This window comes from Platalea leucorodia, assembly GCF_965183815.1.
Source record: "Platalea leucorodia genome assembly, chromosome: 9".
Classification (NCBI taxonomy): domain Eukaryota; kingdom Metazoa; phylum Chordata; class Aves; order Pelecaniformes; family Threskiornithidae; genus Platalea; species Platalea leucorodia.
Genome location: NC_138831.1, coordinates 38032516 through 38058368, shown reverse-complemented (window position 1 = coordinate 38058368; position 25853 = coordinate 38032516). Strand labels below are relative to the sequence as shown.

The following is a 25853-nucleotide window of genomic DNA, read 5'->3' as shown; positions in this document are numbered from 1 at the left end:
CCGGGGCGGGGGGGAGTCGCCCCCGGCCGGCGCGTCCCGCGTCGCTGCCGGGGCGCGCCCGCCTGCACCCCCGGGGGCGCCCGCCGCGCCGAGCCGCGGGTTTCCCCTGGGCAGCCACGCGAAACGCTGAGCGATCGGATGCCGACGGCAAGACGCTTTTTTCGTGTGGGTTTTTCTCCACATTAGCGGCCCGAACCTGTATTCTTTGCCTCGAAGGAGCTTCAGGTTTCCTAGGACTGCAGGATGAGCGCATTGCATATTTTCCAAACAAATGCAGTGGCATTTGCTTTTTGATGGGCTTACAGGCAAAATTTAGGATTAGGACTTTCGTGGTGCAAAGGCTGGGCCCATCGCTACTGCTGGTGTAAAATAAAATGGCTGAGAACAACACTGGCCAAGTGGTGTCATTTGCACAGCACCGTGGAGACATCTCAGCTAGACGCCTCCCCTGCATCCCGGCTGTGCCCTTCGAGCTGTGAGTACCATCAACTGCTTAACAGATCATCAAAACTCCCATAAATACCACCTCAAGATTTATGGCAGGCCCAGCACAGGTACACCCAGCTTGCGCTTCCTGCTCAGTGCCAGTCTGCAGGTGAGGTTCAGCTGGTGGCCCGGTGCAGAGCATGGCTGTGACCGCACCGCCGCCGCGCAGCCCTGCGCCAGCGCTGGGAGAGGTGCTGCCCCAGCCGCCTGGGACTGGGTCGCGCTCTCGCCTCCCATCACACTACGGGCTCCAGGTGCCCAGTGCGCCAGCGCGGGACTGCTCGGCTTCACTCCACCTATCCTGAGTTACAGCTCTTTGTCTCCATTTTACATCCCCGTTAGAAAACCTAAAAATAGATGGTTGGAGTCAATCCTATTGCAGTTTCTCAGATCACTGTCAAGAATTGGCCTGATCTCCTAGAGTCATTCCTAAGGCAAACTCCTAGTTTTACATCCCCATATTTGGCTTTTGTTTTGTTTTTAAGCAGGGAAATCTAGTCTGTGTTTATACGCTAGAGCAGTAGCTGGAACGATATCTTTAATTTTCACCAGTGCTTACACACATGCTTTTTTAACTAGAGTTTTCCTTATGATTGTTAATCCTGGAGCAGGAATTTCCTATTGCATTCCTCGCAGCAGGAGAGCAAGAGGGAGAGGCTGCTCTTTCTCTAGCAATATCCTTTTCCACCCTTCCTGTTTATATACCATTTTTGTTTAACGGGATGAAGCTGTCTGACAGTGACTTTGCCCTAGCTATAGCTCCCTTGCTTTCCATATGTTTAACCTGGTTACAGCCCGCTTGCGTAGCTTTTCGGGACTGCTTTTCCTTCACCTCCTGGCTGGAGCTGAGGTAGGGCCAGTGCCGGGGCTCTGACGGGACACGGCTGCTTCCCTGCTGCACCCAGAGCTGCACGGCTGTTCTCCAAGGCTGGGACACACTGGGAAAAGGACAAGAAGCAGGTTAAAACCTCTCCCTCTGGGAAGGAACAGAGGCATTTCCAAGACACAAAGAGCTTGACAGACCAAAGGGGAGTCTCAAAACACTGGGTTTTCCAAAGCCTCCCTGGCCAACCTTTAGTGAGTAAGAAAAACAACGGATACTTCAGTGCCCTGTTCCTCTGTCTTCATTTATCTGATGGGAAGTTGAGGCACGTCCTGGTTGACAGCTTTCACTGTTACCTCAGGAACAAAAAGGTGGTTTTCAGAGGTGCCGAGTCCATGCAGCCTGACTTACGAGTCCACAGGCAGCGGCCCTGAAGTGCAAGAACCACGGGATTTCTCCCTGCCAAGAACAGAAGTGCAAGATGCAATGTCAGCCTCCTTCTCGCTGAACTGGTGACAGTCTGGGCACTGATGTCACTCAGAACAAGCTGGCTCAGCACTTTCCCCAGCCCCTCAGAGGAACGGAAATGAAACAATGAGCCTAAATGAAGGAGGTGCTTTTTTCAGTGTCTAAACCGAGCACTTCCACCAACCACCTTCATGCTGACCACAAAACCTACACTAAAGCAGCGAGGACAGCTGACCCCAGACCGGTTCTCTACTGACAAGGCAGAAGGCTGAACTGCTGCATCTCAAGGTCATCTGCAAATACGGTTTACCCAAACAGTGACAGCCTGAGCCCTCAACAGCATTTCGGTGCCCAGCTTTCACTGGTGTCCCACTGCAATGTGAGGAGAATCCTGCACGCCCGCAAAACACATACTCTGTGTTTTCCAGTGCATTCCTGGGTATGGCGATGAGGATCTGGAAAGAAAACATCACGTTAGCTGTGATCCTTCTGAGCAGGAAAACACCACCTGAATTCTGGCCTCCTGAACGCAGAAGGAGGTCAGATGGAGTCTCACGTACTTTTAAGGACTGCTTGCTCTCAGTTGCTCTGGCTCACCTTGGGTATTTCCAGAAGATATTCCAGAAGCAATTTTCTAGTAGATCTGGATTTCACCCTAGATTTTTGCAGGACAAATGATCTAAGAAACTGTATGGTGCAAAAAAGTAAATGCCAAAAAACCCAGAGAAAATAGCTACCATTACAAGTACCTAACTGATGGGAAAAACAACTATGTACATGTTTTCCATATGTAAAATACAATTTATTGTATTTAGGCCATTCATAAATATCAACACAATGTAGTATGTTTGAAACAAACCTCTTACCAATAAATACTATCTAAACATTAATCTTTTGATCAAATGTGTACAGTGTATTGACTCAGTATTGCACAGTGAGCTCTATATGACATTTCCATAGTGCATTCAGTTTGTTACAGGGATAGTTTGCCACAAATATTGCAAAGCATCAGAGTTGACTTTTCCAAGTGAAAACAGCTGAATTATTTCATTAGGGACTGAAGGCTGATACAAATGACAGTGTCCTAGGTTAATTGGTTATGGATTCATGGACCCTAATGTTTTCATGAATGAGGAGACTTTGTTTCTAATACAATTTTTATAGAATTGCAAAAAAGTCTCGCTTGCCAACAGAATGAGGAGATTATCATCAAACTGGTGTGAACAGCCAACTCCAGTGATCAGTGAGCTTGTGAGCAAGCTCATTCCCATGAGCTTGTTTTCTCTTGTTTCAATCTAAATATAAATCGTATCTTTGATCTTTTCAGAGCTGTATCTCACCACTTGCATTTCAAAGGCCAGACCGTGCAAGCCCCCAGCATTACTCCAGCACTTTGCTCCCTACGTGCCTCTGCTCAGGTTAGACTCAGTACCCGGCAGTAGGAGCAGAGGCCACACACTCTAGTCTCAATAGTTTTCAATGTATAAATGCAGATGTAATTTCCCAATAGTTCTATAATTAACTGTATCTCAGCTTTATCTGGTTAAGTCTTAATTCTACAGCATCAGCTCCGCATGGGGGTAGTCCTGCCTGTTTGTATTGCATTACCATGCTCCCGCAGAGGGCTGGGGGCTGCCGGCAACGGGGCCGGCTGTACTGCTTCCCTGAAACCCAGTGGCTCCTGGACCCTATGGCTTGCAGGCTCTGGTGAGCACAGTGTCAAACGCTGGCAGGACTGTGGCTCACAGCAGGTTTTCAATAGCTCACTGTTGTTCATTCTCAAGTCCAGCTACAACAAAGTTATGTCCACACCAGTGGGAGATTACTGTTAGAGTAAGGACTGCACCATTTGGCTTGTAAGGTTTGACCCGCATTTGCATGAACTTACACTGCTTGGACATTGCAGGAGGACCTTACAATGGGCATATACTGCCTTAATACACATTTAAGCTACACTGCCCTGCCAAAGTGGTAGGAGCTGCTCAAAATGCAAATAAGAATCATGATTGTAGAACGACTATGACTGACTTGGAAAAGATTTGACCATCAGTATAATGGTGCTTAGTGCTTAGCATGTAGTTTCCCTTAGTGCTTAGCATGTAGTATTCCTTTAAGTAAAAGAAAATTCACTCACCAAGTGATACGATTAAAAATTTCTAAGAAACTACTGGTTAAGTATTACCTCATGATTATGTAAATCATGTTTATATCCCTCATCTTTGCAGTTTATCATTTTGTATATATTTAGATTCTTTATATTCAGGTAACAGAGATGAAATACTTATTTCTATCTAAAAAGACGGTAGGAAAAAACAGGGATTGAAAGGATTCCTTTTTTGTACAAAAAATACATTTTTATGACAACAGCCACTACCTTCACAGTAGGTCCTTTGCTCCTCTACTTACGACCAAGGTTCAGTCATCCATAACACCATCATAAAGTATCAGAATTGTTTTTCTTTCCACTTTTCAACACCAAAATTCAATGCACTACTATGGAATGTTTCCAAAGTCTTATGCTACATCCTGATAATCAGGAATATTTCTTTTCTTTTTTTTTCTTTTTTTTTTTAACTTTAAAAAGGAACTCAGCTCATGCAAATAAATACATAAAGTGCACTGAAATTACTCAATTCTATGATACAGGTGACTTCAGAGAAGAGTCCCTTATAATTATCTAAACTAGTTCTAATAAAAGAAGATAGTTTCAAAACAGAATTAAAAACATTTCATTTAACTACAAGTTGATGTTTGCTATGTGTTCAAGCAGAGTACGTTTTCTACCTAGCTGTGTTAATCTGTGGGTTCAGTGTCATTCTTTTGTAGCGTAGCAAATATTTGAATTTGAGGGGTGGATATTTTTCTGCAGTTCTTGTAGTCCAGGGAATCAGTCTTCATTTGATTCTGCATACAGGATCTCAGGTTAAGCCCAGATCTGCGGAGAGAGAGTTGAACAACCGTTTATGACATTGACTGTTCTATCAAACGGTTAATTAAAATTTGGCAAGGCAGTCAGATTAGTGGTACAGTGTATCATCAGCAGCAATGATACTATTTAACCCATAAATTCAAAATTCCCCTAACAGTTCAGCTAGCACTTTGTGGAGATTTTTTTAATTTTAATTTTCTGTTCATGTTTTACCCTGTGGTTTTATATCCTCATTAGTCCCTCTAGAATCAATTTTCCTGTAACAACCCTTCCCCCTTGCCCCCTTTTTTTAAACAATCAAACAAAGAAAGTGTGCTGGTTTTGGCTGAGGTAGAGTTAATTTTCTTCACAGTAGCTAGTATGGGGCTATGTTCTCCATTTGTGCTGGAGACAGTGTTGATAACACAGGGATGTTTTCGTTATTGCTGAGCAGTGCTTACACAGAGCCAAGGCCTTTTCTGCTTCTCACCCCACCCGCGAGTGGGCTGGGGGTGCACAAGGAGTTGGGAAGGGGCACAGCTGGCACAGCTGACCCCAACTGACCAAAGGGCTATTCCACACCACATGACGTCATGCTCAGCATATAAAGGTGGGGGAAGAAGAAGGAAGTGGGGGGGACGTTTGGAGTGACAGTGTTTGTCTTCCCAAGTAACCACGACATGTGATGGAGCCCTGCTTTCCTGGAGGTGGCTGAACGCCTGCCTGCCAGTGGGAAGTAGTGGATGAATTCCTTGTTTTGCTTTGCTTGCATGTGCGACTTTTGCTTTACCTATTAAACTGTCTTTATCTCAACCCACGAGTTTTCTCATTTTCACTCTTCTGATTCTCTCCCCATCCTACTGCAGGGGAGTGAGCGAGCGGCTACGTCACGCTTAGTTGCCAGCTGGGGTTAAACCATGACAGGAAGAGGTACCCAAGGCAGATGCTCCCAGCACTTACTCGGAGAGTGTGGTCCCAGGAGCCGGAGCAGAATGCTGTCCCATCAGGAGAGACCCGCAAGGTGCTGACACGATTTTCATGTCCAAACAGAATGGATACACGGGACCCTTTCAGCACATCCCAGACATTTATGGTGTAATCGTTATAGCCTGCAAACAGTAGGCGACCTACAAAGACAATGAGATTTTACAAAGTGAGGTCTTAAGTAGGTAACAGGTCTTGACTGCAGCAAGGGCCTTCTGCAGGACATTCATCACCCAGTGAGCCACAACCCAGCCTTCCCGTGCCACCCTCTGCACACAGCGAGCCCTGACCACGGCTTCCTCCAGACTAGCTGTGCTCCTGTTAGACATCCCTGCTCCACTGCTGAGCTAGCCATACTGAATGCTGAACCAATTAAAATTTATTAGTTAAAAATATAGTTAAAATTGAGTTAAATTATATAGAATCTGTTCAGTCATTAGAGATCGGGGGGTGACTCCAACTCATGACAGACTGAAGAGCACTTCAACAGCTAATGCAGGGTAATAATATTTGGCTGAGACGTTACGCAAGAAGTTGAATACAAATGGTTGAATGATTAGTAGACAATTTGGTAAGTGATTCATTGTCCCCAATAGGACAAGCTGTGGTGCTTGTGACCATGACAGAGATATTCCCCACACAGGGTGACTGGAGGAGCTCTGCATTTGTGCTGGGGGAAGAGCGAGAAGACTCGAGCTCACGTCTCTGGACCTGTAGTGAAAAATGGCAATGTCTCTGACTTCATGCTCCTCTAACATACTTTTACTATCTATTAATCATTTATTATCCTTTTATAAACTATTTATGTAAGTGCACATAATAGTCTAGTTACATTTCATGTTTCCTTTGAAATGTTTTTAGTCATTATTGTGAAATTCTAGCCCAGCTGTAGTTAAAGGCAAAATATTTCCTGCCTTCAGCAGGGCCAGGAAAATACTTTTCATTGCTACAACGAAGCAATAGCCAGCTAGGTTATTTAAAGAGTAATTATTTTTACAGAGGCAAAAAAAAAGGCTTCCATGCATTAAATGTTTCTTTTGGTACTTAGTATTACTTTTAGTAATTTTTAATAACAAATACTTTATGAAATTAAACTAGCAAAATTTTACAGTTCCCCTCAAATCCCAACACTAAGATAACCTCCAAAGTTCAGGTCTCACCGCTAAGAGAGAAGTCCACACTGGATGCTCCAAAAATGATGCTCTCTTTGGAATAAATTGCTACTTCTCTGTCTGCACGAAGGTCATATAAACGACACTAGGATTAAAACAAAACCAACACACATGCCTCAGTAAAGGCAGCATTGAAAAAATGGGATTGGGAAGGACTGCAGCTTAACAGGCATCACGGGAAGCGGCTGCTTGGCTTCCTTCCTTCTGCTATTTCTGCCCACTGTAACTGGGACTCCTCTGGAGCCTAACAGGCTTCTAAGCAACACAAGACTGTTTTGTATAAATTAAGTGAAGAACTTGCTTTTCCAAAGCACTTCTCTAAGCCTCCTGCCTGTCCTGCTATAAAGAGATGAGTGGTAGGTTTTAGACTATGTCTACCCACTGAAAGTCCCCCCACCCTCTTGCTTCCCCACTGTGGTTTCCTACATATTAGGGCACCCTGCTGCTGGGGAGGTGCATGGGAAGACAGTCTCTAAAAACAACAGTTTAGCCATTGCTGGAGTCTGGGAGACAGAGGATTAAATCTCTAGTCCTCTTTGAGAACACGGACCATACGGCACAGTGCTCAGAGAGCCCCTGGGCACAGGGAAGCCTAGATGGTAGTCCTTGCTCTGAGCAAGACAGGGTGGCAAACAGCCCCTGCCCTTCCGTGAGGCCTCTCTGTCTGGAAAACCTACGTGAAAATAATTCAAGTGAAAGAATACATTTTTATACAGATCTTTCATTTCCATTTCTCATGGAAAATCCCCAATCACCTCTACAACCTGCATTTCCCATTTTTATCATTTGCCAGCATACCTAGGCTTGTTTAACATGGAAATAACGTATAGACAGACCAGACTTCATTGCCATGCAGAAAGGCAGTCTGTTAGCCCTGAAATCAAAATGCATTTCTGAAACTATTTGAACTGAAAACCTTCCTCAGTAAGTTAAGTTTAAGCAAACACTGCCCAGATGGCTTGGCTAATATTAAGACTTTACTAATGAAAAATGGCTGATAAGCCTCCACATAAAGGAGAGGCTGTTTCATTTGCAGGGCGGTGGGGAGCTGCCAGGTATGTGAAGTCCAGGTCTCCCAGTGCTCCATGCTGATGAATAATTTCATCAGACTGTCCTGATAGGGAGTTGGGGCCACCACAGGTGACAGCACTGCCATGTGAGCACGCTTTTATGGTTTCCTTCCAGACAGTCAGGATTATCTTCCTTGAAATCCCTAAGTATATAAATCAGGTCAAGGATACCAGTCAGTGTATCAGTCTGTAACGCTGAAAACACCAACGTCTTCACTTAAAGAATGAAGTGGATGGAAACTGCCAAAACTTCTGTGAAAAGTACAGAGATGGAATTTCCCATTCTCCTGCTCAAGTCGGAAGTGTCAGGAGTAGTTAAGAGAGAAAAAACCCATCAAATAAATTAATAAGCACAGGAGCCCAGAGCCTGTGGTACTGGGCATAAAAAGAGAGCGCTCTCATTGGAATTTAATGATGGACAATTTCTCCATCTCACTCCCTCCGCATCTCAAGTGCTCACAGTACGGCATCCGAATGTGCGGAAAGGCACTGGGCTCACCACAGAGCTAGAGGTATTAATTTATAATTGCAGCTTTTAAGACCCAAAAGCGGTGTATGTTCTCTCCAGAAGAGCCTTGGAAGGTCTCCACATCCAGTGAAGACAAAGGGACTGTTTCTATTGAGTTTAGCTAGCATTGGAGCAGACTCAGAACATGCTCTGAGGGCAGAGAAAGAGTCTTTACCCTCATGCAACCTGGTGTGATGTTTGAATAAACAGGAGAAACAAGGTGCCAGGTGCCTCCCAAACGTCTGCTCTCGAGTTACACTGAACTGTCAGCTCAGTCCCTGCAGGGCTGTGGTACGGGCAGAGCCTGGTCCCCCATGGGGACCCACCAGCTGCAGCAAGAGCCACCAGCCATGTGCATCACTCAGGGGCCCGAAGGCACCAGGAGGTAAGTGGCATTTTGCATACAGTGTGCTGACCAAAATTACCTGTCAATACATACTGTGCCCCTCCTAGCAGATTGCTCATAGATAAGCAAGAGCTAGTAAGAGCTATTGTATCATCTAGGGTGACCTGGATGCAGTGACTCATGGCAGTGAAGAGTGTTGGCAGTGAGCCAGGCTGACAGGGAGGAGACGTACGTGGCCAAGGCCACCCTGGGGCTGTGCTCTCAGGATGCACAGGGCTGCGGAGGCCAGCTGACCGGGTCTGCCCAGCTCAGTGCTGAGCCCCAGGGCTCTCTGCTTGCCAGGACGTGTGCACTCATGTGCAGGCTCCCTTCATGTCCTTGCGCTGTCCTGCTCCTTCTGACACAAGCTGCAGCATTTCATCTGGTTCCTCCCATGTTGTGACCAACAACTATATGAAGCCAGATCTCTTCCAGTAAGACAACTAATTCTGATCATGAAACTTCAAAACACAGAAAATCTGAAATGACTATTTGGACAGTACCTCACGTAGAAAAGTTTGCAGAGGTGACCTACAAAGTGTTACTAGATTTTCCCTATAGCATTATATAGAGTATTTTATATATATTATATTATAGCATTATTATTTCTGCAACTTTGGTGTCACAGGCCCAGTTTAGTCACTTGAAGTCCTCTGTGGATGTGACCTAGTCTTTTACGAAAATCTGACTTGGGAAGTAACAGAACTTCCCTAAATGAGGTTGCTGAATTAACATACCGTGGCATCGTCTGAACCAGAGGCAAAAGCATCTCCACTTGGGTAATATCTGTTCATGAGTAAAAAAAGACCAGAACACATTACATTACTTGGATGAGGTCAGACTTCAAAAATAGAACCAGCGCATTGCTCAACATTGCAAATGTGTCCTCTCCCAGAAACATACTGACCTGACACTGTTGATATCTGAATCATGGGTTTCAAATGACTGGATGCACTGACCAGACCGCATATCCCAAACCATGGCTTTCTTGTCACATCCCTAATAAGAGAAAAAAATTCACTACAGTTGTGCAAATGGTGACATTCAGCCCTCATGTGCCTGATACACTTCATCAAGCCCAGCTACATTCAAAGGCTCCGAACATCACAGCTCGGAGGGGATTTAACCAGCAAAGCAGCCCCAGAACTGGCTGTCCTGGTACCCCCAAGCCCGGTGCAGGAGCAGGTAGGAGCAGGGTATGCCACGAAGGCTGGAGCCTCAGCAGTGCCGCAGACCAGCACGGGCATAGCGCTGCCGTGCAGCACAGTGGGGTGCAGACAGGCCTGGGGTGTCTGCGCGGGCAGTCCCATACTAACTGGCACTCACAGCCCTGCTCTGCTTCTGCTGATGCCGTACCTCTGTCTGCAGTCCCACCATGCCACAGAGCTGTGTAACTGACTCATTCCCTTACCACTTAACATGCTCAATATAAAAAATTCATATGCAACATTGAAAGTTTTATAACTAATTCTTTTCATACACTGAAATAGAAAATAAGTGCATCCAGTGGGTCTCTTGCCCAGCCTCCTACCAGAGTTAACCCCTGCCGTGGCTCTGCACCCATGTTCTCAAATGGTGTGGTTGGGATGAGAAAAGAGGCACAACTGCATTTCATCTCATTGCCAAGCTCTAACCTGCCCTTCCAAGCTGTGCTTTGAAAAGATCGTTTAACACTCGGTGCTTGCTGTGAGGTGCTCAGCACCCTGAATGCTTTTGGGCAAGGGGCTCAGCCCGTGTAGTCTGCAACGCCCTCAGGGCAGGAACCATCTCATACCTGTAGGGCCATGCTCTCAGCTGCGATGTCTTGCTCCTGTCACAATCGCAGTGACAGGAAAAAGAACATGGACTTTTCTTTTAAGAGTGATGGGAGATTTTAATAAATATGACCCTGCTGAGGGGCAGGCCACAGGCAGGCTCAGCTCTGGGGAGCTCAGCCTCTCTGAGGCTGCGTGGGAAGCACAGGGCAGGCCAGGCGGCTGCTGCTTCTGCCGAGCTAGTGCGTCCTGCCCAGCAGACCGTGCCACACATGTTATTTATTTTTAAGCAAATATGATTGCTAATTAAATTAAACAGCCCCTTCACAAGTCACATCTTTCTCTCTTTTTTTTTAATTCTCTTGTTAAAATGAAATCCCATTTTCTTTACTAATGATGTCATTATTTAAAAGAGGTAATGTTCCTTTGTACCAACTTGTGGTTTCTGCGCAGGGGAAACCAAACAGGATAGAGAACATCTTGGACTCAGCATATTTCCCTCTCAAGCCCCGCCACAGCCCAAGCCCAGCCCTCCATATTGCTTCCATGTGCACTGTTCTTACTGACCTCTCTGGGAGTTTGGGGGCAAGACCAATCTGACAAGCTGGTGCTTTGACTCCTAGCGTTTTGAAGGAGAAACCAGCAACCACCTGCGGAGAGATGGGCCCCCTGAGCGCTATCCAACTCGCCCTGAGGAGCAGTGCTCAGAGGGCACTGAGCACAACAGCCTGGGACACAGCCCTGAGCTCACCCAGGAGGGCTGGGATTTTCAGTTAAGTTGTTAAACGTAACAGCACCCAGTCTGCACGCTGATGTATTGGCATTGCTTATTCCAGCTCAAGGTTACTGTATTACACAGGCACAATATACAGGCAGTCTCTCTATGCTACCATACCTTCAGGTTGCACTGTTTTGGCTATACCTGCATTGACACGATATAAGACAGATCTTCACTGAAGTGGTATTTTGCATGTGATGAATTAAGCGAGTCCCTGTAAGGACAGACATACCCAAGCTGCTACATTGACACAAGTATGACATATTCTCTTAGCAGTACCATAGCTGCTTGCGATTCTTTGCCCTATAATAAGCTGAGCTGTTCCCAGGGAGAATGAATCTATCCTTTCTGGGAAGCAAGCTTGGTGACAGGAAAGCCCGGGAGGAGTAATGCACTCAGATGGAATTAGCTTTCAGTCACGCTTCGGAGCAGCTGTGCTAGCAGCAGGCAAACTGGGCCAGTGTGCTGGGCTCTGCTCCTGATGGGCCAGCCAAATTTGATAAAAGAGACATAACAGAAAAGGTCCAGGTTTATTGTGTAGGAATGGGACCATGAGTCTGAGCACAACAAGTGGAATCCCCTAACCCATGGTCGGCACCCTCTGGCACAAGGGCCATTTCCATCAGCAAGCACAGGACAGCCCTAGGCCAGCGCTAGTGGGGCTCAGAAACCAGCTACCTTCAGCAAAGTTACTGGTAGCAACCTGCTTCCAGTAAGAGAGGTCACCTCTCAGCTCCTGCCAGCTCTCACCTATGCACTCAACTTCTAATGTGGGAAAGACCAGGATCACCTCAAAAAGGAGCTGAGCCCCATCCAACTCACCTCTATGCCTTGCCTGCCTCACTGCCAGGCTGCACGCCAATGGCTCGCCTGCCTGGGAACAGCGATCCCTCTAGCAGGAGGACAAGATTTGGAAGATGCCCTGGGTACTTTCCCAGACCAGTCCTGCAGCCCCAGCCAGGTTTGTGTGTTCCTCTGGGCCAGGACAGGGAACAGGCAGTGTTCGATTGATGAAGGGGCTTTAAATGCCTCTGGTACCACTGGAAGGCACGGGGGACTCAGCAACAGCTGAAGATGTGGCCACACCTCATCTCCCTGCTCCAACTTGTACGAGGGTTTAGCCAGCGTCCAAGCTACCCCTTGGCTTTTGGGGAGCGGCTGAGGGACGTAGTGGCACGCACGTTATTTGCAGCCCCACTTCGATGCCCTGAGCAGTCACCTGGCACATCCATCCAGCTCCAGAGAGCTGGGCACGAGAAAGGAGCCAAATGCATGAAGTCATCTGCTGTGCCGGGCTCCCATCCACAGGGGCTGACACCTCCGCTACGGTATGAGCCCGCTGCTCTAACTCTGAGCCTTTCCCTTCCCGGGAGAGGCGTTGTTTTGGTCTCAGGCTGGATTGCTTTGGTGTGGGGTGGAATTTGCTAAGTAAGCAGAACTGCAGTCAGACTGGCTGGGTGGGTTTGACCCCACAGTCAGGGGTTTAATTTGCTCCAGCTTGGAAAATGTGCTTGCAATGAGTGGATTGCACTGGGGCTTCCAACACATACTCCAGCACTTTTCCCTTCCACATTCCTTAATTTTATATTATGATAGGAAGCTCCTGCTTACCCCAGAGACAAATGTATTTCCCGTTTCAGAAGGGGCCAGGTCCAGGCACAGGACATCAGCTCCATGACCATGGAAACTCTGTAGAAGCTGCCCACTCTCAACATCCCACAGGGCACAAGTTCCATCTCCACTTGCTGTCAGGATCTATAGGATGTGGCAAGACAAGTCACAACACAAAAATCAGCAGATGATCTTCAAGTTCACAAAGAAACAACTGACATCCTATACATACACCAAGGACAGCTTTAATTTAATGAATTATGCAATAAACCAGAGCCATAAAAACAACGTGAATCTAAGCACAGTTTATGTTTTTTACTTTTAAGGAAAGAAGTTAGAGTGGAAAGGAGAGCTGTATTGACACAGCTATACCTACAGTGTTTCAATAATGGTCAGTTTTGTGCAGTGGGGTTTGGAGAACTGATGGCAATAAGGATCTGCTGGCATTTCCATATCCTCCGAAAAGGAGATAGAACCAGACTGGTATTCCTGTGTGCCCCTGTATTTAACCCTATCCATATTTAGGCTGCTGGAATTCAACACGGGTAAAGAGAAGAACTGTTGGAGTTAAGTATACTTGTTTAACTCTCCGAATTTTTTTTCTGCTTGAAATAGCCAGGTTAAACACAATTAATTGGGCTTAAGACATGGATTTTCTGAAAGGGAAGTAAGCCTGTCTAGACAGTTGTTTGGTAAGTCCACCACCTCTCACTTGTCCAAAACCATTTGTGTGTGAAAGGGCTTGAACGTACACTGACCGAACATAGCTCACAGCTTCCCTCATCTGCTACAGTGCTTGTACAAAGCACATGTGATCAGCGCTTGTTATTGTGGCTAAATCCTGGTGATGCTCAATTGTTCAAAATTTCCCCTTGGCACCCAAAGCTGTTATGCAATCTCAAATTCTGTAGGGTGAAAGGGTCCCTGTGCACTGGCACGGAAGGAGGCAAGGGTGAATTTAGGAGGGCTCTCAGTCCTGAACACAGGTTTTTCTCATGGTCGGTGAAGAAACTCAAGGGATCCCAGTGGGTAGTTAGAAGTTAAAAAACTCTTCAAGAAGAAAATGATCACACAATCATGAAACGATTCACAGAGCTGCATAAAGGTTAAACACTGAATATGTTTGACAGATGCTTCAAAAACTCCTCCCATAAACAGAGGTCTGCAAAGCTGCAGAACAGACTGTTCCGAATCCTGCAGTAGAGAGACGCTGGCACTCTGAGATGATAATAGCAGAAGAAAGTCCTGACTTGTCTTTCTGGCCAGCTTTTGAGACTAGATCAATGAACTTCTCTGTTTTGAGAAATATTTGTACTTGGCTGAGGAATGAAGACTTTCAGCTCTGAGGATTTGCTCTTGAAATAGCGTGTCAGAAAGATATGAGGGGAATAGGAGTAGCTAAAGGTGTAAGGGAAGGGTCTGTTGGCAACCCAGAGCTCCAGCTAATGCTTAAAGAGAAATGTTACGGACTCAACTTCAGGGTATTGCTATTGAAAACCAAACCAAACTCCAAAAATCCCAAACCAGAAGGGAATTAACAATCTTTGCTATTAGACTCCGGCTTGCTGCCCGAGGGGCTCTGGCAGCGCTGGATGGGGATCCTTGGCGCCTGGCGGCAAGAGGCAGCACTTGCACAGGGCAGGGGACAGCAGGGACACAGCCCCTGCTCACCAGGGGCACAGGCACCGGGGCTGGGAGCAGCGGCGAGGGCAGAGGGGCCACCCTCACCTCCGCCTCCTCCGCCATCGCCACAGGCCTCATCCTGCTTCTCAGCCCTGCCGCACTGGGAGTATGGCTGCCTGCCCTACGCAAAACACTTGAGATCCCAATTAACTGTTGCTATTTATACCCACGGAGCATTGTCACGTGGGGAGCATTATCACATCGCAGAGCTGCAGATACTTAATTTAGGAAGCGAGGCTCCCCGGCTTTCTGCATACTGAGGCGGGGGAGGCTCTCTCTGGCAAGAGTGATTTGGGGCACTGAGAACAAGGTGCGCGGGTCGCCCAGCCCTGCAGCTCAGCGCTTGTCTTGGCCCCGAGTGGGAACATGATGAGCAGCAAGGATGGGACCCCCTCTTTCAGCACCCACACAGCCTGAGAGTGGCTTTAATCAATGATGAACCACCCCCAGATCTCCTCTTTCCATTGCACTGCCAGATGCCCATGGGCACACCAACTCCTAAACTCCTACCCTGTCTTTTATTCCTCTGAGGGAGAACCGAGCTGTAGTTTAAGAGAGCAGCCAAGGCAGAGCAGCAGCATTCACAGCACCTAGCAGTGGGTGCTGGGTGCTGCGGGGGCACTGGGCTGGGGGACATCTTCACCACGCACTAGGGCTGCTCCAGGACAGGTACCACATCCCTCAGTGATGTGAGCCGGGAGAGCAGAGCTGCTCCACACGCAGCGGGGAAAGCTCCTGCACAGTGTGCTTGTTGCACCGTGCACCCTCAGAGTTACTGAATAATTTTAATTCTGAGGCTGTTATGTAAAAGGAAAAAGATAAGAAATCTGAGATTCTCTAGGACCCCCTGCATAACAGTGGCCTAACAGAAGCTTGGCCAACCTACTTGCTTGTATTTGTTTCAATAATAACATACAGTGCTACAAATGATCACTTATGAGCCTATCAATCACAAGAAAATTTCTATTAAAAGTCTTCAGAAAAATCTCTGAATCACTGAATATAAAGCACCTAAAAACACCATGGTATTATTTAACAATAGTCATACATTACCTTCAATATCAATGCAGTTTGCTATACTTAATATGGAGAAAAAAGACCAAACTTTTCTTTCTTTTTTTATTACGAAAAATAAATAACTATTTTTCCTTTCATAGGATTTAATCACGGTGCATACAAGTTTGGACAAGAAAAGAGAATACTGGTTTTCCATCTCATCAAAAATGTTCCACTTAATTTAGACTGCTCTAATTATGCAGGGCTCCTGCACAGTAAGGTCAGGGCTAAGCAAGCCTGAGCGCTGGGTACCTCCACCACTTGTTTCCATGGCAATGGACTTAAATTAGCACCTCGGAGTCATTACAGAAACCATAGCATGACAAACAACATACTCTTGGGCATCTCATGGCCTGAAATAGAAGCAATGAGAGCTGATACTTCCTTCAGAAGAGCTCCAAATATCTGGAAGAAGGGGACAAGGTACTCCTTTTCCAGCAGCTCCGCTGACACTGAGAGCAATGAAAATGCTCCCTTCTGCTGCTTATTTTGCTGCAGAGCTGCACTGAGCAGAGCTTCAATTAAATTAAAAAAACAGAGAGAACAAGGGGATTATCCTGGCTCCTTTCATCATCTTTCATGTTCCTGGAGAAAGAGATCTTTGAGATGTTCACTACAGAGGAAGGCTGGCCCGGTCTCAGAAGATCTGCATTTAGTTCCTGGCTTTGCCATTGTGTCCCACTGTGGCCCTCTGTGCTCCAAGCCCCCCACTGCGAGATGAGGATAGCATCACTCCTTTCCCTTGAGGGAACACACCACTGCAAGTATGGACAACAGGGCTGGCCCTGAGGGACCATCCTCAAGCTCAAATATCTCACTTGGTACAAACAAAAAATACTAAGAATGAAAGCAAAAGTAAAGTTGGCTGGACATCCAGGACAAAGCAGGCAAACAACACAGCCTCCACCATCTGGCATAATACATACGGAACCTAGTCCTGTCTCAGATGGGTTTTTAACTATTTGTATTAGTTTGAGCTCCTAAAAGCACAAGCCAGCACAGACCCAGTGAGCAGAGAACACACAGGTACCAGCGAGCTCCCTCTGCAGAAGGGACAGGCCTTTGCAGGGTGCAGGCATGACAGCCTGGCCACGGGCTGTGACAAGCATTTCCTTACAACAGCTTTTGCAGCACCTTCCTCACTCCCAGCGAGAGTTTTCCAGCAGCCCCTGCATGGGGCAGGACACGGCCCTGGGTGCCCCAGGTGCAAGGAAGGTTACTTGCACCACGTATGAGTGCAGCTCACGTTAGGCGCTGCTGGACGGTGAGCAGCGGGTAGGGAATGCTTTTACCTGCATGTCTGAGTTAGTGAAGCTGCAGGCAGACAAGTAGTTTGTGTGCATTGCAACCGATTTCTTCTTTGCAGCCATATTTTCATTTTTGTCAAATGTCAGAGGGTACACAGAACACTTGTTGTCCAGGCCACTAAAGAGAGTAATAATAGCAATAACAGAGAGAGGAGAACTGGTTAAAACTGCAACGACAAAAGGCAAGTGGTGATAAGAAGGAAACCACCTGTCAGTGCTGCGCTGCCAAACCCTTACAAGTACCGACTTCCCTGTATTGTGCTGTCCGGGATCTCCCTGTGCAGGGAAGCCCCAGCTGCCTCACCAGACTGGCTGCTTTACAGAACTTGAACAGCTGCACCTCGGTATTTTTTACCCTCATCGAGTTTATAAATGGCACTGAATGAAACCTCACGAAAGTATAAACTGGGAGGTGACATAGCAGTCACCTCAGGGTTAATGCTTCACATACAGCCAAACTGCCATTTTTCTGTTGACATCCATCATTGTGAGGATCAGTATTTAAGCATCATTGTTTATCTACCTTAATAAATTTGGCCTAAATCCTATGGAAGAAACAGTATAGCAAGTAGCGGGTGTGAAGACAGGGCTTTTAGAAGAGTTTGGGAAAAAGGCAACAGAAGCACTGACAGAGTTTGGAAAAAAGGCAACAGTAGCTGGTGTGTCCCTCCTGGACAGTTGCACCAGTTAAGCTGTGTCTCCCAGGGCGGATGTGGGGCTCTTTCCTAAAGGGTCTGACTTGTGTCTGAGCCTTTTCTAGAGCTGTGGTAGATCAGCCCTGCTGTCCCTGGGATCCCGGCACACCACGAGGTGCTGGTTCTGTGCCTTACATTACGTGCACAGCACTTAACTGACAGCACAAAAGAAATACAGAATTAGGTAGTGCAATGCATATATGCCCCCCCGTCTCTCTTACAAGTGTGAACACAAAGCTTTCTTGCCATTCTTCGAGTTTTAGTCAAAAACATACAGCTTCCAGACTCCCTCTCCACACATGTTTATGGAGTCTGCCGGTCTGTCTCAGTCTGCTGCTTTCTACATTTGCAAGCTGCACCGTAAAGTCTCCCTTTGTTCCCTTCTCTCACCCCAAGCTTGCTCTGCCTGTCTGATCCACCCAGTCCCTTTTTAAAAGATGTTTTGCCAACATCTCATCTCTTTGTTTTCTCCCCTGCATAAACTCATTTTTTTCAAACCTGAGCCCTCAGAAAACTTGGAGAAGATTATCAAGGAGGGGGTTACTTCTCTCCACCCCGTCTTGGCAAGATCTATTCATGTGCTGGTAATCATTAATGACTAACCTTCTCCACATCGTAGAAGAAAGAGTGCAAAGTAAGAACAGGGTTAAAACCACTCTCCCTTAGAAGATATATCCAACACACACAACCAAACTGGAACAGGGAAGTTGCATGCATGCAGAATTCCTAACCCACGATATAAATGCTGAAAGAGGATTATTTTCCATGCTTACACAACAAATGTTATTGCACTGAGATCAGTAGAGATAATGTGTACAAGCCATTATGGGAACAGAATCAGAGGCACTGAATGTAGTCCTTCCACCCACAATCAAGGCACGCAAACTTCTAGTTGTCAGCATCTGAAGGCACCAGGACACCATTACAAATCAAGCTTTTCTGTGTAAGCAGCTATGGAAACTGCGAACTTACCCACAAGCAATGGCACATCCAGATGGGGCGTATGCACACGCCATCACCCAGGTACACGGCATCGTCACTGCATGTTCCTGAAACACAGCATCTCTTTAAACTGGGATGTCACTGTTTCTCTAATCGATGCAAGGAAAACAATGTAGAGTAGTAAGTTCAGTATTTCTGTGGGACATCCTTAGGGTCAGTGAAAGGTACAGGTCTTTCCCCAGCCAAAGCTCACACGTAAGGCTGGGACAACCCTTCCTGCAGAACCCAGCAGAGCAGCAGGAGGATGGCCAGTGCCTCCCTGACACTTTCCACCTTATTCATGAGCCTCAAACTGATCGCAGAGCATGTTTTATTTGGGTTACTCAGCCCTGTAAAAGGTCCCCACTGCTGCACGTGTAAAAGTGAGTTACAAACAAGCTGGTTTTTCTCAGCTGTGTGGAGCAGGGTGCCGCAAGGCAGCCCTGGCAGGGCTTGGAGGAGCAGCGGCACCATCTCACAGTGAATACCACGGCTGAAGGATCCCGGGTGATCACACATTGGCACCTGGTACAGGAGCTACCCAGTGAGGGCCTCAGTTTTGCTGGCTGGGCTTTGCCCCCAGCTGGGAGCCCTCCGTGTCAGCAAAGAGGCTGGTCAGAGCCTCCGGCTGGAGACCATGACAAACCACAGTGCCCTGACAGGGACTTTGCTCAGAGACAGGTCATGGGAGGTGGTTTCTCCTGGGCCCCTTGGTTTGAGGTTCTGGTGGAGGTTTGCGTGTTATCCCATGATCCCACTGCCTCCCGTGACACCTGTGAGCCCTTCAGCCCTCATCTTATCCCACTATCACTTACCCTGTGCACAGAAATCTGACTTTTGCTGGAGTTTCACTTACCTTGTTGGTAGTGAAGGAATCCCACACGATCACCTTCCCATCCTAAATGAAAGAACACAAACAGAGAGAGAAATTGAGGCCTTCCAGAGACATGGCTATCAGCCTACTTCCCAGATTTAGGGAAAACTCTGCTGCTCATTTCCATCCTCCAGTCTGTTATGTCATGAAATTTTTATCTCCATTTTCACAACAGCACAATGGTCACAGTGAAGCACCGAGGAGACACCCCTCAGTAGTGTAAGTTATGTCTTTGACCAGAAGAAAAGCATATCTCCTCCTCACTGAGATGACTAATGTCAGCTTAAAAGACCGATTTATTTTTTTATTTTTCTCCCTTCCCTTTTAGCGGGTTTATGAGAACTCCTCTCACTTGCAGCACATGTCATGGACAGGACCATCTCCTCATGAAATTGCCATTAGTGAGCCCTCACTTACCTTGTTTCAGGATGTGTTTCTCCCAGCCTGTAATCACCACCTGCAAAGCTGATCACCTCTCCCAAGTGATATCAGCCAGTGGCTCAGTATGGGGCCTTACAAATACAAGAGGTGACCTGTATTACAAATCACTTGCCGAGTTGGCAGCACTCAAGAGGACTATTTATGGACATTGCACTGTTTATTCATCTTCCATTTCCTGTCTTTTCCTGGTTTTCCCTTTACTTCTCACTACACTTACTTAACCTTCAATTAGCCATTGATACAATCTGCTAAATAGCCATCGTAAGAACACTCCACAGAGAGCAACACAATCTCTTTGTGTATGCCAGCTACACTCATGCCAGCTACTTTGCCTTATGCACATAATATGGTTATCCTCCCCATATCGTGAAAGCTAAATGCTTATTACTGAGCAACAATTGTACCTGGACTCACTACAATTCTTAAAATAGAGTAAAAAATGCATTACAACTTGCCTGTTCGGTTTTCTGGTCTACACACTGACATTTAACCACTTTAAAAAATATGACATTAATTATTTAAAATTACTCTCTTTGCTGAGATCACCATGAATGGTAAAAACTCACAGTAACTGAAGGTGGCTTGCAATGCAGATGATTGCCTATTTTTATCCCTCAAGTGAGACCACTGACAGATTTCATATAGGTCAACGAACAGCTGTGAGATGCAACAAGCTCACTCACTGCCATACTGGGCTCAGGACGAACCAGGGGATCTAGAAAGTAATTATCTCATTACCTCCTCTGGCTCATGAGACTGGTATTGAGCAGGTGTTAGGACTGTTTCTCAAAATGCCCAAGTAAATGCAGTAATTTTGGCAGGATGTTTGAGGCTTTCAAGGTCGCACCAATCATACGGACTGCAGAAGAAATTTCTGTGCACAGAAATCTCTAGAAGAATCAACATATCTTCCCTTCCCTTTTCCTGATTATTTTCTCTGAACACATAAACTGAAATAATTACTAAATATTTTATCTGTAAAGAACAAGGAAATGAAAGTGGCCTCAGATAAATTCTCTCTATTTTCTATGGTAGTAGGGAATATGAGGAAAATCTGTATATGACTGGACAAGAAATATGTAGGGTATTGGCTACAACAGCCGTAGCGATGTTCAGAAGCTTGGATTTGTGCTCTCTGAACAAATACCTTGCCAATGAATTGCTTTAAGGGCATCTTGAAAACATTTGCAATATACACAGGTATCACCTGCAAAGAGTGGCACATAGCACAGCCAAAAGATGAGTATAGTGCCCCACAGTAGCTTTGAAAAACATCTACCCAGCAGCATACCTGGGAAGAGCTCACAATTCTTCTCTTGTCTTTGCACCAGTCCATACAGAGAACTTTATTTCCATGGCCCTTCAGGGTCCTCCTGGTCTTCATCACAAACTGGCCCAGTGCCTCCACACGCTCTGCCACCTGATGAACTGCAAACAGCTGATGGTTAGAGAGCCCTGCATCAAAGCTCTGCCCTGGCAAATCTCTGTGTTTATGAGTAATGTCACCTGGAGGAATTAATCCGTGAAGTTTGAGTCTATGGTGCAAGTCAACGAACTCTGCTTCAGAGCTGGCAGGTGGCAAAACCAAGGTGGGCAGTGTACAAACACATTCACCAGATAAAGATTAGGATTAATTCACTCAGAGCTTGAATTTCAGGGCTGTAACAGCTGAGGCTCCTGCAGACCATCGCACTCAAGCATAACTGGAAAACAGGTTACCCCCTTGCTCCCTCTTATTGGGAAATCCTCAGCCTGACTGAGGCTTGAAAGTGCACAGCCAGCCTCCAGCCTAACACATGCCTCAAGGTACTGAGCAGAAGTGAAGACCACTACTGAGTCTTGGAGGAAAAATCATACAAAAGAATGGGGTAAGCACCAAATCTCCCAAGTTTCAATGGTAAAACACTTGTTCTGGATGTGAGACTCCCAGCCGCAGTCAGCTCTTAGCACCGCAGCGGTGATGCAGTGTGATACAGGTACTAGCCACCGGCACTGGAGACTTCTGCTCTGCTGTGCCATCCCCCCTGGTGGCCAAGGGAGCAGTGAGGGCCAGGACACAGCCGTGAGTGAGCAGAGAAGCTTGGCCTTCCCTACAAGAGTGTACTACCCAACTTCCCAACAGTTTCTACTGACATTGAGGACTTCATGGGTGGGTCAGCTTCTCCTTTTATGGGAAAGAGAAACAGAGAGGGCAGGCAAGCAACTTTCCTGAGTAGCATCCTCTGGTGGTAGTGAAGTCACTTCTTTCATCCCTCATTTAATAGCAGTACTTTCAGCTGATATTCTTAAAAACCCGACAAATTTACATTTCCAATTGTGCAAACTCACTTTACCATAAAATTCATCCCACTGCAGCTGACACCACTAAAAGGTATATCTCATGTATCTCATGTAACCCTCATGCCTCATGCTGGGGTCATCTGCACATGCCTGGGAGAAAGCATCGTCTGAAGAAACCTATTTGCCCTGCTCCAGCACTGCTCATCCAGCGTGGAGCTGAGTAGGGCCATGATGTATCTTGGCACCTTGTGGCAGCTCTGACACACTTCACACGGAGCACCAGGGAGGGCAGGAGTTGCTTCAAGTCTCACAGCAGAGTAGGGGTCCTGTGGCAGGAGAGCCTGGCACCAGAACTAAAAATGACTCTGTCTAGAGAAGAATTACTAGGATGCCGTGTTGTGCGTTTGTCCACACTGAAACCTAAGATGATCTGGCTGCTGTTAGCTAAGGGGGCAATGGCTGACTCAAACCTCTGGAAATAAATGCAGAAGCTCACATGCTTTAATGAGGTGGCGGAGGAAATCTTAAGCTTTTCAATGCCATGCTGGAGGCTGAGCTCCACATCCCACATAGCAGGTGATCACTCTGGAGCTGCACTGATGCTTCACCCATTGTCACTTTTCTAGAGCTGCAAGAAAAGTCATGGGCTAGGAAGGGCTGCCACAGCGAGAGAGCAGGCATCCTTAACTCCGAGATCGTTCCCTGGCACAGGGTCAGCGGAGCAATTTCTGCCAAAGGCAGACTAATTTCTGGTGGATAAGCTTTTGAGGAGTTGTCTTTCAAAACCACCAGCCCTGCAAGCTGTGCCAGAAGAATGTTCTCACCTGAAATCTCTGCTCGACCTGTCTCGCCCGGCCAGGGGACAAGTGCTGCCCACCATTCCTGACAATTTGTCCATACCATCTCTAACAGGAGGTCAGAAGCAAGTTTCTGAGAAAGTACCATATAAAACCACTGAGGAAAAGACACATTTCCCCCCACTTTTGCCCGTGGAAACCTGCCAGATGATCCAATCAAAAGACATGAAAACACAGGACAGGAGGTTATTATGGCAGCTGGAAAGATGCTTGTGTCCAGAACATATCTGAAAAAACAAACATTTCACAGACAATGGGCAAAGTGTTTCCATTATGTCAACGCAGCTGAGACTCTGTGGAATTGTCTGGTTTAGCCTTACTGGTTCTCTGAGGATGCTTATCTCCAACCACAGCCATAATAATCCTGCACCCGCCTCGCACAGGTTTTAGAGTCAGATAATTATTTTGAAGCATTCTCCAATATTGTTTCAAGATAGTTAAAAATTATGCACTCAGGCAAGTAGATCAGCTAAAGACAATAAGTAGCTTGAGTGGTTTTACAGATAAAACAGGCTATTTTTCTAAAACATGTCGTTTGGCCTGAACAGGAGGGGTGGACTTGAAGCAGATACTACTGGGTCTTTGATCTTTTCCATGCTGGAAGTCAGTTGGTCCTAATGGTCTCTTCTGGCCTTAAAAATTTATGGATTGCATGAACAAAACAAACTGTTTTATCTCTACCTAAAATTTTAAGTGGTAGAATTGAATCCTTAAAATTGTAAGATTGCAAATCAAATGCATGTTTGGTATTTCTTTTTTCTACCCACATTTTTGAGAGCTGCTGTTCAAAACCAGTTGAACAAATAAGGGCAATCCTAGTTCAGCCAGCTGTTTGTTTTGGGAACCATAGAGGGAAAGTCATGATCAGAGCAAAAACATGCGAGAGATACAATTTTAGATTAGAAAAAAAAAACCAAACAAAACGGAAGAGATGCTTTATTCTGAAACTTACAATCGCTGCAGAAATAGTTCCTGGGGATCATTTAAGCGCAAAAAAAGCTCTGATAAAGAATCAGTGATATAAAATATCACGAGGGAGCATTGATCTACAGCAGCATAAGACTTTTGACTCAGAAATCACATCATGGCTATGCAAACACAGCCTTCCAACATAAGTTTACAGATTTTTACATATGACAAAGACATAAATATCCTATGAGTATCAATGACACACACAGTTACGGTATCACTGCAGTCATAGGCAAAACGCTTTGTGAGCAAAATAATTTAAGCATATGCTTAAGGGGTCTGTTAAACAGAGACCCCACTATTTCTGATACAGAAATTATACTGTAAGAATATGATGATTTATGGTAATGTTTCTGTAATGAGGCCATCTCCATTTGTTTAATGATTGCTATTAAGAAGACACTCATATAACATACGATTGTCTAATTCAGACAAGAAAATGCTCTCTTTACTCCAGAGAAAATCTTTTAACCCTCCCTCACCTGAAATTTAAGAATGTTTGCCAGTCCTTCCGTCTTACAAAACACTAAGAGCTAAATCACTGGATACAGGCTCAGATTCCTTTTCAACATTTAAGGTATCAAAACAGATTAAGTAAGTTTTAATGACCCACTAATATTTCTAATAAAGTGAGCTACATAATTTCAGAGGAATACAGTAATTTACATGCTTTTCACAAAAAAACCCTGCAACATATTATATCATTGTAATTATAAAAATAAAAGGATTTTTATCTCTCAGGACAGATGAATTAATACCCATTTGAGAAGCTCCATAAAAATAACATTAGCTTATTTTTTCCTGAACAGGGGGGGGGGGGGGGGACACGGGGGGGGGCAGAGTTGAAACCTATCCATGCCGTTTCTGCCACATTACCCACGGATGCTGAAGCTGCAGCTGGTAACAGCGTTAGGCACTGACAGCTCGAGCGTTGACTCAGCCCGCACCTCTGAATCAGCGCTGGATCCCTGCAAGTTGTTTCCCTGGGGAAGGGGGGGAGAAGGAGCTGGTTTTGGAAACAAGGTTCCTTTTTCAGCCCTTTCACCTTGCCTGAAATCCTGGCCTCATTAACGCCAATTCCCACCAACTTGCACGAGGCTAGGTTTAACCTTTCTGCCACCAAGACGTGCATGAAAAGGACGCAAATAGAAGTCAGGATCCGCGGAGGGGGACACGCCACGGTCTGCTCCCAGGCCTGCCTCCCGCCCCCGCCCCCCGGGCAGCGCAGCCGCCTGCCCCCGCCCCGGCCCCGGTCCGGCCCCGCCGTGCTGGGGCGGCCGGGGGCTGCAGGGCCCCGGCCCCGGAGCCCGCCGCGGCCCTCGGCGCCCGTCCGCTCCCCGCTCAGCCCGGCGCGGAGCCCTCCCTTCCTCTGCTCTCGGCTGGGCTCCGGCGGAGAGGGAGAACCGGCTGTCGCGACGCGGGAGGCGCGCGGGGGCGGCTCTCTCCGCGCCCTGGGCCGAGCGGGAGGCCGGCCGTCCCCGGCCGCAGCCCCGCTCCCCTCCGGGGCGGCAGCCGCCCGCCTTCCCGCGTACCCGGCGGGGCCCGGCCGGCGGGGCCGGGCGTGCGGCAGCCCCCAGCGCCCCGGCCGCGGCCCTGCCTCCCCGGCCCCACTCACGCTCCACGTCGTGCAGCTTGGCCCGCTCCTCCTCCAGCTTGCCCTTCAGGCTCTCGGCCTCGTTTTTCAGCGATGCCAAGGTCTCGTTCTCGTGCAGCCCCTCGGTTGCCATCTTTGCAAAGGAAGCGGGGAGAGAGACGAGATGAGA

At 46.8% G+C, this 25853-nt stretch overlaps 1 protein-coding gene across 1 annotated transcript; it reads right to left on the bottom strand.

The window, feature by feature from the left end:
• Positions 1-63: 63 nt before the first annotated feature.
• GNB5 (G protein subunit beta 5) lies at positions 64-25853 on the bottom strand. The gene is made up of 11 exons (XM_082321635.1): positions 25706-25853; positions 21276-21412; positions 19526-19567; positions 18661-18737; positions 16979-17111; positions 12948-13091; positions 9712-9803; positions 9542-9590; positions 6830-6926; positions 5646-5812; positions 64-4712 (listed from the first exon to the last, which is right to left on the bottom strand). The coding sequence occupies exons 1-11, from the start codon at positions 25815-25817 to the stop codon at positions 4701-4703; spliced, it is 1062 nt and encodes a 353-aa protein (XP_082177761.1). The 5' UTR covers positions 25818-25853; the 3' UTR covers positions 64-4700.

What these genes read in the sequence shown, in the direction of transcription:
- GNB5 (XM_082321635.1), bottom strand. Translation starts at nt 25,817, where the DNA reads ATGGCAACCGAGGGGCTGCACGAGAACGAGACCTTGGCATCGCTGAAA. An exon ending in GGATGTGCCATTGCTTGTGG is followed by an intron (nt 17,112 to 18,660) that starts GTAAGTTCGCAG and finishes TACTCTCTTTAG; the next exon opens with TGGCCTGGACAACAAGTGTT. An exon ending in CTGGTTCAGACGATGCCACG is followed by an intron (nt 6,927 to 9,541) that starts GTATGTTAATTC and finishes TTTTAATCCTAG; the next exon opens with TGTCGTTTATATGACCTTCG.